At 45.3% G+C, this 14,485-nt stretch overlaps 1 protein-coding gene across 1 annotated transcript in view; it reads right to left on the bottom strand.

Moving 5' to 3' along the window:
- Positions 1–14,485, bottom strand: part of LOC147639345 (protein NPG1-like) — a 106,371-nt gene that overhangs the window by 31,663 nt on the left and 60,223 nt on the right. Inside the window, exon 3 of the mRNA XM_086790277.1 lies at positions 9,567–10,777. Coding sequence (XP_086646403.1) covers positions 9,567–10,777 — 1,211 coding nt within the window. The remainder of the gene's footprint in view (positions 1–9,566; positions 10,778–14,485) is intronic.

Genomic DNA, 14,485 nt, shown 5'->3' with positions numbered 1-14,485 from the left:
AAGTTTTATATGTCAATGTGAACATGGACTGAAATTTAATGTAGGTGGCTGAAATTTCTGAGATTTAATGTATTTTTATGTATTTTTACCAATGGTACGTATTTTTACGTACCTTAAAATTTTTTTCCGTACCAAACAACGTACAGTACGTACGGATCCGTACAGTACATAACGTTTGGAACCACCTTGCGAGGAAGAGACACTCATGCCCTCTTCGGCATCCGGAAGCGCTAGTGTCAATATTGGGGAAGGATCAGGGTCAAGGTCAATCAAAGCGACCACGACATCCCTCTGATGATGCTGGTGCTAGAGGGCTCGTACAACCCACTTTACAAGCCACTTAAAACACGAAGGCCTATGTAAAAGAGTGGCAACGAGTGGCGGAGATCGAGATTGCATGCACCATCATTGAGTGCAATCTCTCTTTTCATGTTCTTTAAACCCCGCAATGGAAAAGGATGGTCAAGGCCATTGCTGCCGTCGATCCATGCGATGGATGGACGGGAGTGAGCTACGCCGACATGAGGACGAAGAAGCTCACCGAGGAGGAGAGGATTGGTAGATCACTTGAGTCTATCGTTTGGGATGGGCCAAGTATGGATGTAGCATCCTCTCCGATGGATGGAGTGATCGGAAGAGGAGAAGCATCATTAACATCTCATGCCTTGCCCTCTTGGCACGTATTTCCTACGGGCGGTGGATGCCGGGAAAGCCGGTAGAAAGACAAGTGGGAGTTTCATGTTCCAACACATCGGCCAAGCAATCATCGAGATAACTTATGTAACATAGTACATGTCACATAGTACTAGTTACATGAGCACTTTGGGTTGTAGGTTGGCCATGCAAATGTGGTGCAAGTCATCACCGACAATGCATCCAATTGCCGTGCAATGGGTTGCATGGTGGAGAAGGAGTTCCCGACAATTGTTTGGACTCCATGCACATCCCATTGCATTGACTTGCTCATGGAAGATATCGGCAAGTTGGCTTGGGTCAAGGACATTTTGGCCCAAGCAACCACCATTGTGACCTTCTTCACTAAGAAGGTGAAACCCTTGGCCATCTTCCGTGTTCATTCACGATTGGAGCTCGTGAAGCCCTCCAAAACAAGGTTTGCCTACATGTGGATTGTTTTGGAGAGACTACATGCCGTTCGTACCGAGCTTCAATGCACGGTGGTGTCCCAAGAGTGGGAAGAATGGGATGATCATCTAAGCCCCGAGGCTTATGCGGTACAACGCAAGTGCTTGGATCCTTCTTTTTGGGATGATGCACGGGCCGTCGTAGTTGCGATGACTCATGTCAGAGATGGAAGGATCCACTTTGGGCCTTCACACATTTCATGAGAAATGCAATTGAGGAGCTTCAAGCTTGCACAACACTTGATGCAAGAAGGTTAGTAAGTTATTTTAATTCATGTACTCTTGTGTACATAGTACTTGTAACTTATAAGCTTGATTTTAAATTTTTCTATGTATAATGTGGCATATGCTTTAATAGGCTTGATGAGATCAAGACCATTGTGGAGAGGAGGTGGCAATGGATGTGTAGACCTATTCATGGTACGGCACATTCCTCCATTCTCTCTACAAAACAAGGTAACTCTTCTCAGATCAAGAGATCTGGTCCAATGCAGACGACTACATGCGTCGTGTGCTTGATGATGAAGCACAAATCAAGATGGACGAGGAGCTCATCGCCTAAAACAACTTGACCGGGCAATGGTACACTCGTCCTACTGCTAGAAGAAGAGAGGTGATGGTGAAGCCACTCTCATGGTGGGAGACGTATCGCTATTCTACCCCATCTCTACAAGCTTTTGCCATGAGGATCCTTGCCCAGGTGACGGTCATTTGCCATTGCCTCTTCTAATTCTATTTACTCATATTATTAAAATTAAAATTTTTTGTTTTTTGCTCGTAGTTTGTAATTTTAATGCTTTCTATTTAGTCTCGACTATCTTATAACCTAGAAGTTACAACTTACAAGTTATTATTCTGTCAACTTGAATGTAGGTAAATCCCGATGACATCCAACTCACTGTAGAGAACCTTAGGAGCATTCAACCAAGGCAAGAGACACCAGAAGATGCCATCATGCTGAGCTCCATAGAGAGCTAGAGGAGATAGATATGCGCGTCACCCGTACTCGAGGTCGTGAGCGCCTTGCTGCTAGTGGTTCTCATTCAACCACCACGAGCAGAGGAGCCATTAGTGTAGCGAGTCGAGGCTGCCAGATTAGACGGGGAGGAGCTCGACCACCCATCCAAACATATCGGCGACGGGGCTCTACTAGCTCTTCTACTTATGCTGCAGATGAGGATGCATCACTTTGTCAGGATGGAACCCTTGAGGATGTAGATGCTCGGAGCCCCGAGTATGATGATGATGGCAATCTCATCTCAGATGGGGATTTTCATTTAGAATCTAGTGAAGAGCCTTCTCCTAGTAGTGATGAGTCTAATGCCTCGAGTGAGGCTGCTAGTGGTAGATCCGATAGTTCGAACTCTGGAGTCTGAGACTCTGAGTGAATCTTTATGATGATCATTGATGATGGCATGTAATATGTATGAATCTTTTTGATGTATGCATTCTTAATCTATTGTCTTTGACTCAAAAGAGTGTTCAATCATTCTTAATTTTTGTAAAATTAAATGGTGATATCGTCTAGACTCGTCACTCTACAATTTAGACTCTACCGTCTAAGGTCTTGAAAGTTGACTCTAGTCTCTCTCTCTCTCTCATAATCTATCTATCTATCACTATATATATATATATATATATATATATATATCATGATTCATTGTGTATGTATGTATGTATGTATATATATAAGAGACGCCCCTAACACGCCTCTAACATCTTGAAAAAATACGAGTCTTTCGGGGCGCGTACCATACCCGCCTCGTACCAAACGCCTCTAACGCCTCTAACAACCTTGTGTGGATGATATGTCGAAGAAAAATTCAGCTTGGTTTCCATATTATCAAATAGTGCGCGCCAAAAGAGACTAGTTGTGCGAGGATCACGACCCCCCACAATTGTCTTTTGCATGCCATGATGCTTGAAGATATGGGCTAGAAATATCTTCGCCATATGTTTTGGCTTTATAGTCTTCCGCACTGGAATGAAATGAGCTTGTTTACTGAACCTGTCCACAATAGTCAAAATAGCATCATTCCCTTGCTGTGTTTTCGGAAGATTCATGATAAAATCCATGGCAATACTTTCCTAAGGCTGATTCGGAATCGGCAAAGGTTGAAGCAACCCTTGAGTCTTATGTTTGTCAAATTTGACCTTCTGGCAAACCAAACATTGACGAACATAATCATCAATGTCTTTACGCATCTGAGGCCAAAAGAAATACTCCTCCACAGCCTGCGTAGTGGCAAGAATGCCTCTATGTCCTGCATAAGGTGGTACATGGCATTCTTCCAACACTTTTTGCTTTAGTTTTTATGCACACAAAGGCGGTTGTGCATCATCAAATACCCATCATGTATGAAATAATTCGAGACTGAATTACCCTGCTGTAAATCAGCCCATATATGCTGAAAATCATCCTCTATGTGATTGGTATCTCGCATATCTGAGAGGTCTTGATGATAGGCGACAGTAATAGCATGAACTTGAGGCCTTCGCGAAAGCGCATCAGCCACTACATTCTTCTTTCTGGGAGTGTGTAGAATCTGAAAATGAAGCATAGAGTTTCTCACGCAAGTCACTTACCAATGTCATAATCTCTTCTTGCTGGCTAGCACTTACCTTGTAGGGAGGTCGGTTGGGCGGTGTGCTACCAAGTATCACATCAATACGGTGGTCTCCGAGACGTTCAAGTGGTAATTCACCAGGCAACGCATTGCGAAAACAATCACTATAGCGATACAAAAACTCTACTCACTCTCGAGTTAGTTGATCAACATTCACTCTTTCATGCCCAGCACTCTCTCTTACAAAAACCAAGTAAGAACAAGAAGCTTTCTTTATTACCTTATTGACATGTACATGACTAACAACAGGTATGGTACTTCCTGGAGTACCAGCATCTATAACAATCTCTCTATCTCTATGCATAAATGAGATCTTCTTTTCTTTGTATGATTTCTTTGGCTCCATACAAGCATGCCAGGGCATTCCAAGCAAAACATCACAACCAGTGAGAGGAGCAACCATAAAGCTCTCATGATCAAGGTAGCCTTGTATGTGAATGCAAAGCTTGCCAATGATTGGCGTTACATTCACTCCTTTACCCTTGAAAGCTGCATCTGTATCCATTTGAGTGCCATAATCTCATACATCCAATCCTATGGCAGCAGCCATCTACACAGACATGAAATTGTTCGTGAGTGCATCATCAAAAAGAAACAGTGCGGGTTCATCTCTTAGCTGTCCCCATGCTTTACATATGAGTCCTTCAGTTGAAGTATGTCCTGTGTTTCCTAGTACATTTGACACAGCATTTACATGAGGCTTTTTGGTGCCACCATCTGCATTTTTCGGGTTTCATGGGCGCCCATAATACAAGTGATCTTTACTTTCACATCCAAAACATTTTCCCTCACGTGCATACTCAATCCTTTGTTGTTTTGACAACCCATGATCATTGCGTTGGCCCCACGCCTTCTTGGATGGACGTTCCTTTGTACCTTGGGTATCTTTTTGATCACTTTTTAGGGGCTATCCGCCCTTTTTCTGGTCATAACCAGCCCTCTTCTTGGCCTTGAAAGCATCTGAAATTGGCTTAGATTTATCATGTTTTATGTGCAATGTCTCCGCCATGGTAGCCGAATGCGTCAACTGTTGAAGGGTTTGGTTTGGGTACACTTCAAGGTTCTCGTGAATGATCGGATGCAACCCAGACTCAATACTCATAGCCCCATGCTTGATATTTTGGAGAGTGGTATACCATCTACTGGGGGCTGATGCTTCTCTCATCTTTCTATGTTCCTAGTATTCCATGATGAGTTTCCATGGACATTTTTTTTTTCAAGAAAGAGACTTCTATTAAGTATGAGAAAGGCATACAACAATCACGGATATAAGCCGGAATAGAATAGAATCACCCCAATATATAAGGTGATTTCAACCATTGAGGAGCATCATGATGCCATGAGAGACCTGTGGGACTAGAGGAAAAGAAAATGCCATGGTCCCACTCCCGCATCATGAACATAACGTGCTTTGCCTGTGCGAAACGAGAGGGCCCCTAAATACGAACCCGAGTAGCCATGAGAGTATGGATGATATCACCCCATATAGTACTAATGCACTGAGATCCAAAGATCTGGACACCCTCAATAGCATTCCGTGCATCTAGCTCTCCAGATCTGTCATGCTGTAATACTGGCAACAATCTCCCAAATGGTGTCAATCCTCTATCTAGGGGGTGTATAATCAAAGTGAGGGACATCCTGCAACAAACCATGCTAGGCAATAGCTCTATGAATAAAAATAGCAGAGTCTGTACCACTGCCCTCGTAAAAAAGTTGAGAACCGGACTGGGAGACCCAAGCAATTGCCCCCCAAGTCACATGCATGGCGGGCACTGAATTTTCCCATAAGTTGGGCTATAGAACCCCAAATCTGTTGTGCAGTGCTGCATCCCCATAAACAATGCTGTACAGTCTCAGAATCTGCCACATATCTCTGGGGGGGTGTCATGCTAGGCAATAGCTCTATGAATGAAAATAGCAGAGTCTGTACCACTGCCCTCGTAAAAAAGCTGGGAACTGGACTAGGAGACCCAAACAATTGCCCCCCAAGTCACATGCATGGCAGGCACTGAATTCGCCCAAAAGTTGGGCTATAGAATCCCAAATCTGTTGTGTAGTGCTGCATCCCCATAAACAATGTTGTACAGTCTCAGAATCTGCCACATATCTCGGGCAGGTAGGTGCTACACCAAAAACCAATCTCCACTGATTGGTGGGAAGACCACCGTGTAAAAATAACCAAAAGAAATGTGAGACAGGTTTTATGCCTTCTTCTCTCACTGAGAGACTTATCTATCTTATCCCTAAGAGGACATTTACCTGATTCACTCTTTCAGTCTGGCCATCTGTCTCGGGGTGATAGGCTGTACCGAGATCCAAGAAAGTTCTTACTGCTTCGAAGAATGCAGTCCAAAATCTCCATGTGAACTTAGGATCTCTATCACTTACTATCCTCCTGGGTAAGCCATGCAATCTGAAGATCTCTTTGAGGAAAACTTAGGTTTCTTTCACTGAAATCAGATGGGCAACTTTGGTTAGTCTATCAACTACCACAAAAATGGAGTTGTAACCTGATTACACTGAAGGTAGTCGAGTGATAAAATCCATACTGATACATTCCCACTTCATATGTGGAATGTCTAGGGGTTGCAGCTTTCCTAGCATCTTGGCTCTATCACAAGCTTCTTAGTACTGAGCCGCACTCTGATTTGAGACATAGGGCACAAAGGAAGGTTTGAATATGCATTGCCATATTCGATCACTGAGGAGATGCATGCCGTTCTGGATACCCCTTTTTCTATGCAGGAGTTCAATCATGCTCTTCATGTCTTACCTCATGGTAAGTGTCCAGGGGAGGATGGCCTCTCCCTTGTTTTTTTCATTACTTTTTGGGATGAGATTGGGGCTGAGATCACATCGGCTCTCTAGGAGATGTGGGACACAGGTTCTATGCCTTCTTCTCTCACTGAGGGGCTTATCTACTTATCCCTAAGAGGACAAATTGCCACTGATTTCTATCGCCACCTTCTCAGTGCTGAGCTGCACTCTGATTTGAGACATAGGGCACAAAGGAAGGTTTGGAATGCATTGCCACATTTGATCATTGAGGAGATGCATGCCGTTTTGGATGCCCCTTTTTCTATGTAGGAGTTCAGTCATGCTCTTCATGCCTTACCTCATGGTAAGTGTCCAAGGGAGGATGGTCTCTCCCCTGTTTTTTTCATTACTTTTTGGGATGAGATGGGGGCTGAGATCACATCGGCTCTCCATGAGATGTGACACAGGTTCTATGCCTTTTCTCTCACTAAGGGCCTTATCTATCTTATCCCTAAGAGTGGGGATAAGACATCGATTGGCCAATGGAGACCTATCACCTTACTTGGGATTGCATATAAGATTCTTGCTAAGGCAGTGAGCTTCATGATACTTAGAATGGATTCTTACATGGAAGAAGCATCTTTGATAACATTTTCTCATTTTGGGAGGTTGTGGAATGGACCAAAGCGAGCAATCAGCCCTTAGCCATTCTGCTCTTGGATTTTAAGAAGGCCTGTGATAGAGTGGATTGGGACGTCCTTGAGTGTACTTCGTGGATTTCTGCAAAGCCTTTGACTCCGTCCCTCATCTCGTCTGATAGGACGCTTGCAGGAGCTCCAGTTCTCATATTAGATGATATGGGGTGTGATGGCACTATATGAGGCAGTACTCGGTTGAGTACGTGCACCCGGTGGGACCTCGGGAGATATATGTAGCACTATTGGGGTTAAGCAGGGCTGCCCACTCTCACCTACACTCTTTGGCCTATACATTGATGAGATCGCAGTATTTGTGGATAGTTTTGGAGGTACAGGTTCACCATTGGCTCAGACAGTAGTGCCCATATTGCTATATGCTGACAACATTGTCTTGATCTCAGATTCAGCCGAGGGTTTATAGAAGCACTTAATTGCATTGGACAGATTTTGAAGCAAGAGAGACCTTACGGTCAATTTGGGCAAAACCAAGGTTATGGTCTTCAACACATCTTATACAATCGCCTCACGATTTTCTTTCATATACAAAGTGCCCCAGTCGAGATTGTGCAGAAGCACGTGTCTCTAGGAGTCACTTTTACAGGCCCTTTGTTTTGCATGACCACAACTACCACTGACCGGCTTGCGAGGGGGCACGCCTCCCTAGCCCGTATGGAGAGACTGTTTCCAGGCACATTACCAAGAACCCCGCACTAAGTGCTGGCTCTTTTGATACTCTAGTCTGACCAGCGGCTATGTATGGTGCAGCCCTTTGGGGGCCAAGCCTAGGGAAGGATCACTAGAGGAGCATAGAGAGGCTACAGGTGATGATGTTGTCACGCATGATTAGGAGTAAGCCATCTGTACCACATGACATTCTACATGCAGAGTTTGGGATGGCCCCACTGGTTACAAATGCCCTTTTGCAAACTGCACTTATATTCAGCATGTATACACGCTTGACAAAGATCGCCTCCCATGACTAGCACTAGAGTCCCTCTATGCAATTATACAGCGAGAGGGAGAGGGAGCGATTGAGACGAGCTGGACTACCCTCCTCCTCAGCGACACGGCCACCACCATTACTGACACATGCATGGTACTCTAAGGTAGTCGAGTGGTTTCATGCACATGGCATACAGATGGACTGTCTCCCCCCGTTTCAGTATAGCTTGGATTCCCCATACCTTGATCTCTCACGTCAGGAGATCAAACGGATCATCCGGTTGGTTCTACTCGGGCTACACATACACTAGACATGGATGTCTCCGTCAGAGATTGATAAGAAGTGTGAGTTCTTAGAGATCACTTCTTGAGACTCTCCGAGGATGGATTCTTTGAGATCCCGGGATACATACACATACACATGTCACATGCCATGCGTATCACGATCGGCCAGCTCATGGTATCCTCCCACCGCCTCAGAGTAGAGATTGGCAAGCTGAGGATATCCCACATGAGGAGAGGACATGCACAATATGCATCATAGGAGCAGTAGAGGATGAGGCCCATTATATGCTCAGTTGCCCAGCTTACTATGAGATACGGGGGAGATTCCACTGACTCTTCCATGAGGGATTCAGACCACTCACACGGGTGATACAGTTTGAGGATCAGAGGTGCTTGGGCATGTACTTGATGGAGCTTAGACGACACAGGGATGTAGTGTTAAGGCAGCATGCTGAGAGACAGCCCCGGCTCCGACAAGACACCTCACAGAGAGCCATCACAGATTTCTTAGTGGTACATACATCCACATCGGAATCCACGCCCACAACAGTTCCTCTACTACGACATCAAAGCCCACCACCCGTACCTACGCTCCAGCTCCACGCCCCAGAGGAGTTCTTAGTGAGAGAGCTCAATCCATTCTGCCAGCCAGACGTCCCCGACCCAGAGCATCAGGACCCTCCACCACACAGAGACAGATTCATGAGGTTCTCCGCCGACATGTCACGGTCCCATCACAGAGGCCTGACATTCACTCCACCATCAGATCAATTCTGGCCGAGGCGGGTATTGTCATTAGCTGATCACAGCATATCTCACTGTACACAGGATCATCTGCTGATCACATGTACTGTCAGATGTTTTTCGTTTTACTTTTTCTTTCAGTTTTCCATGGCTCAGTTTATCCATGGTACCATTGTATTACTTTTGGTCTCATAGGCCCTTGGGGTCTTCCGTAGAAGTTAATATAACTTTCTTTCTTTCTTTCTTTCTTTATACTTTTCTGAAAATGAATAACAATAATTTGTCTTGTTTGAATGATGCACAATAAACCTTAAACATACTACAGGTAAGGAGATAGCCAATTTAGCAGAAAATGGATATATTCAAACCTTTGATCTTGAGCTCCCAGCACTGAAGCTCTTTCTTTGTGCTTGTACTAAAGCTAAAAGAAGCTTGTATGTTTCGATGCCGCATGTTGACATGCCCTGTGCAATCTGCAACTTAGCTTTAGTCTGCAGTAATTCACCTTGGTCCCACTTACCAGTCTCTTCCAAAGCAACATTCAGCACATTTTCAGCATCAGAGTATCGTTGCTGAGACGAAAGGACGAGTCCCAACAACCTCCACCCTTTCACTACAGAGCCACCAGTCAAGTCCAAGAACTTCTTGGCACAATCCAAGGCAGCAGTCACGTTTCTCTGCTCTGCATACTCTACCCCGAGGTCAAAATAAGTGTCTGCATTCTCTCCATCCAACAGAACAGAATCCTGCAAAGCCTTCAATGCCTCCCTCTGTAACCAAGTCCTCTGAGTATTTGAAGACGAAAACCTAGCTTGCTTACCCATGGAGACTCCAAGGATATGGTAAGCAACAGATCTCTGATCATGAGAATTCTCCTCCATGTTAGCTATGGCTCTTTGTGCATACTGCATCGCATCACTAGCAGTATCACAATCTTCAGAGGACAATTTGGCTGCCAGCAGTAGTGCAGAGATGTCATTGGGCTTCTCTAACTGATGCAGTGACTTTTGAAGTAGATTCAATGCTGTTTTTTTCTCACCAGCTCCACTGTAGCAGAGGGCCAAGTTATACCAGCGGTCAGCCCTGCTATAAATGCCCGGTAACACCTCTTCATATAGCTTTGCTAAGGTTTCTGTCTGCCCACACATCGACAAAGCAAAAGTGAGATGTTCTAACACGGTGGCGTCCCAAGCGATCCTCCGCAAAGAGCTCTTTCTTAAGAGAATCATCAGCAGCAGGATAGCCTCCTCTAGATTGTTTTTGGGCACATATAAGCCCTCACCCTGGGAAGCCAAACTAGGAGCACCTGCTTCCAGCCCACCATACAAAAGTAACATTGCAAACTCTCTTTGAATGCGTGCACAGCATTCAGGATTGAGATTCCACGGATGCAGTAAGGCACGCCTATAAGCAGGCATTGCCTCATGGTAAAGGCCCGCTTGTTTCCAGAGCTCTGGAAGTAATTCCACAGTATTGCTGATGGTCTCTTGTAGTTTGCTCTCACCCAGTGCATCAGGCATCCCTTGAGGAAAGACAAAGTCCACTGTGTCAAGTATACTTTTGCATTCTTGGGCTGCATCTGCACACATCATGATGGACAAGGTTTTGATGTATTCAGTGTTGATACTAATATGAAACATTAACTTGCAAGTTGCAGTGGAAGAGACGCAATACAGCCATAACAACTTAAAAAAGTCAAGTGTCACCAATGATCCCTGTCACATAGTTACAATGAAACGTGTTTCATGCCCATTTTTTGAGCTGCAATTGTTTTAAAAGAATTGGGTTCACTATCACACACATGCAGAGCTTCTCCTTCTGCACACTCCTTCCTCTCCAGTGCCTGCAACTGCTGTGTCCTCACAAAAGCCCCACTCAGAGAAATTATGTAGTAAATTTTGGTCTCTGGACTCTCTGTTTGTAACGTTGTTCAAATCTTCAATGGGAGTTGTGAGAAAATTTTACGTTAGGCATGACATCCTTAGTTGTTCGGCCTTGTGAGCCCTTCGAGATGATGTAAATGTGCTATTTGTTATTGTTAGCATCATTCAAACACACCCAAAACACCATCAAGACAACAACACCACACACACATTTGTAACATAACCAACATGACCCAATCTATCCATCAAACTACCATAATTAATTCCATTCCCCCCCCCCCTTGGCATGCGTCTAAATGCTTATATCAATGTGATAGGACAGGTCTTAGCAGATGCCCCCAAAACATTCTACCTGACATCTATAACAAATCTTTAAAAGATTGAAACTCCAAATAAGGACCGTAAAGCCTCCACGATAACATCCAAGCATATGCATATGCAAGATCCATGGAGAAAAGTCACAAGGTTTTAAGACTTAGAAAACCACAAGGGTTGTGAAGGCATGGGAGATTGCTATGTGTGCAAGGTAAAGAGCATAAATCCCTTATGCCATAAGAGGTGGAAAGTCAAGATCTCAGATCCAAAGGGGCCACCCACCACCACCACTCCAAAGAGTGGGTCCCTTGGTGGGTGGAGAGGAAGCCTTGTATTCTGGGCTCCTTCCAGCCCCATCTTGCTGTTGCCTGCATGCTTAATGGCAGGCTGTTTGGACTTCTCTAGCCATCGTTGTCCTCTAGTCCCCATGCTGCTCTGTGCACTGTGTGCCACTGGTGTCACCAACCTGGACATTTCCCAGTATGAAAGGGGTCTAGTGGTATGAAAGGGGTCTGGTGGACTCCAGGATGTCTAAATATTTGGAAAGTACAAGCTTTGGGAATGGGGGATTATCCTAGAATACTAAGGAACACACTCCTAAAATTTAGGAGTTGCTATTTTTGGCCCAACTCTAATGGAAATTCTGTTCGCATCATTACATCTGGAATTGAGCAGATACCAAGAGTTGGCAGAGTGCCTATGACAGAATGTCTACTGTTTGGGATATTTTCAGCGGTAAAGATTATGGGAGAACCCATCTCTTAGATTGGGACATGTGGCAAGAAAGTGGATCAAAGTGAGACAAGTGGCCTCACACTTGTCACTCCAGCTTTTGTGTGGCTCTCCACTTGTCATCATAGCCTTCTCTTTCCATTTTCACTCATGGGAGCCCCAAATCTATAAATTGGAGCCCTCTCTCTTCATTAACGGAGGCTCTCTAGCCTCTACCACCGTTACAGGCTGCCCTAATGATGGCTACTCTCTTTCTCTCTCTCTTGAAGGCTGCCCATGCCCTTGTACTTGTTGTTGGGGTAAAGGCATTATGCCCACCCTTATAGTGTGTACAAGCCCATAAGTTATAGTACATAGTACACTTAGTACTTTTAATGTACTAAGTGCACTATGTGTACTAGTGCAATATACATGTGTGATAGGGGAGTCACACACTCATGCCTCATGAGTTGACTTATCCCCACAACTCTCTCTCTCTCTCTCTCCCTTGTTCTTCTCTGTGTATGTCTCCCATGAATGAACTCTAACCCTAATTCTGGTTTCTCCCATCAACTGGTATCAGAGCACTGGTTTAGGGTTTGTTCTCGAGTGCTGAATCACTGGCTCGTAGGGGATTCTTCTTCTCCCATTCAATTCAGTGTGCAAGGCAGCCAGCTGCTCGACTCTCCAGCAGCTGCTTTGCCACAGTAGCACACAGTCGAGCCAGCAATCTTGAAGGGCGAATCCAAGGGGGCAGGCGTGTCAGGCGCCTACTGCAACAAAGGCGTGTCAGATACGTAAGCCAAGGCGTACAGCCGAATATAGGCAAGTCGACGTCAATCGTGTAGGCGCTAGGCGATTCGGCTGGCTACTTGAGTCGAGCGTGGAGCAGCGAACTGAAGTGATGGCGAATACGTCAGGCGGGCGTTGAGCCATTGGCGAAGGCAGCAGCACAAGGCGAAATTGAAACGCCCGGCGTTGAGCGAAGGCTGCTGCGCATATGGAGTCGGCCGGCCACCTAGGCAAGTGGCACTAGCGCGAAGGCGAAGGTGGCGAGCACGCTTGCAAGGGCGAGAGTCCGGACGGTAGACCTGTCAATCTGAAACCTGGGTTTGGTAAACTGTTAAGCGACTTCTTCTCCGTCCGCTAGAGCCCTTTACGATGGCTGACAGGCGCTTCAATTGAAAATAATGGAGGCCATGAAGAACATGCTCCAGCCTAAAGCCAAACCCCAGCAGCAGTTGCGTGACTAGCAACGCAAGCTCAGACAAAAGGCTCACAACTGCCCGTCGCCTATCAGTTGAGCACTGTTCTATTTCTTCTCTTCAGTGGTCAAAATGACCACACTTAGAGCTTTGTTGGCTTTGGTTGCGCATGATGATCTAGACTTGATTCAGATGGATGTGAAGACTGCTTTTCTTCACGGTGATCTCCATGAGGAGATATATATGCAGCAGCCAGAGGGTTATGCAGTGCGTGAGAAGGAGAAGCTTGTATGCAAGCTGAAAAAGAGTCTTTATGGGCTCAAACAGGCACCAAGAGAATGGTATCATAAATTTGATACATTCATGAAATCACAGAAATTCAGGAGAAGTGACATAGATCACTGCTTGTACACCAAGAAAGCTTTGGATGGCAGTCTATTGATCCTCATCTTGTATGTTGATGATATGTTGATTGCCGGGAAATCTCGTAAAGAGATGGATGCCTTGAAGAAGAGGCTGCATGAGACCTTTGATATGAAGGATCTGGGTGATGCAAATCACATCTTGGGTATGCGGATACTTCGGGACAGAAATCAGCATGTGTTGTATTTGTCTCAGAAGGAATATATTGGCAAAGTTTTGCAGAGGTTCAATATGGACGGGGGGAAGAAGGCTAGTACTCCTTTGCCTCCATATGTGAAACTCAGTGCTATGGACAGCCCACAGTCAGATAGTGACAGGGCTGATATGGCCAAGATTCCGTATGCTTCGGCTTGTGGCAGTCTCATGTATGCCATGGTTGCTACTAGGCCGGACATTGCATTTGCAGTGGGAGTGGTTTCTAGATACATGGCCAACCCTGGCAAGAAGCATTGGGAAGCAATGAAAGGTGTCATGAGATACCTGAAGGGCACACAGGATATGTGCATTTGCTTTGGCAAACAGGATGCATTAGTGCATGGTTACACGGATTCGGATTATGCCGGTCATCCAGATAACCGGAAGTCTACTACCGGTTATGTATTTACATTCACAGGAGGTGCTGTGTCATGGATATCCAGGATGCAGAAGTGCACTGCCTTATCTACTACAGAGGCCGAGTATATTGCAGCCACCACAGAGGCTTGCAAGGAGGCATTATGGCTATCTCGGTTAGTGGTTGATTTGGGCTAT

This window comes from Cibotium barometz, chromosome 4 (assembly GCF_041138505.1).
Source record: "Cibotium barometz isolate CiBa-2024 chromosome 4, ASM4113850v1, whole genome shotgun sequence".
Taxonomy (NCBI): Eukaryota; Viridiplantae; Streptophyta; class Polypodiopsida; order Cyatheales; family Cibotiaceae; genus Cibotium; species Cibotium barometz.
Note: the sequence above shows the minus strand (reverse complement) of the source record. Positions and strands in the feature narration are given on the sequence as shown.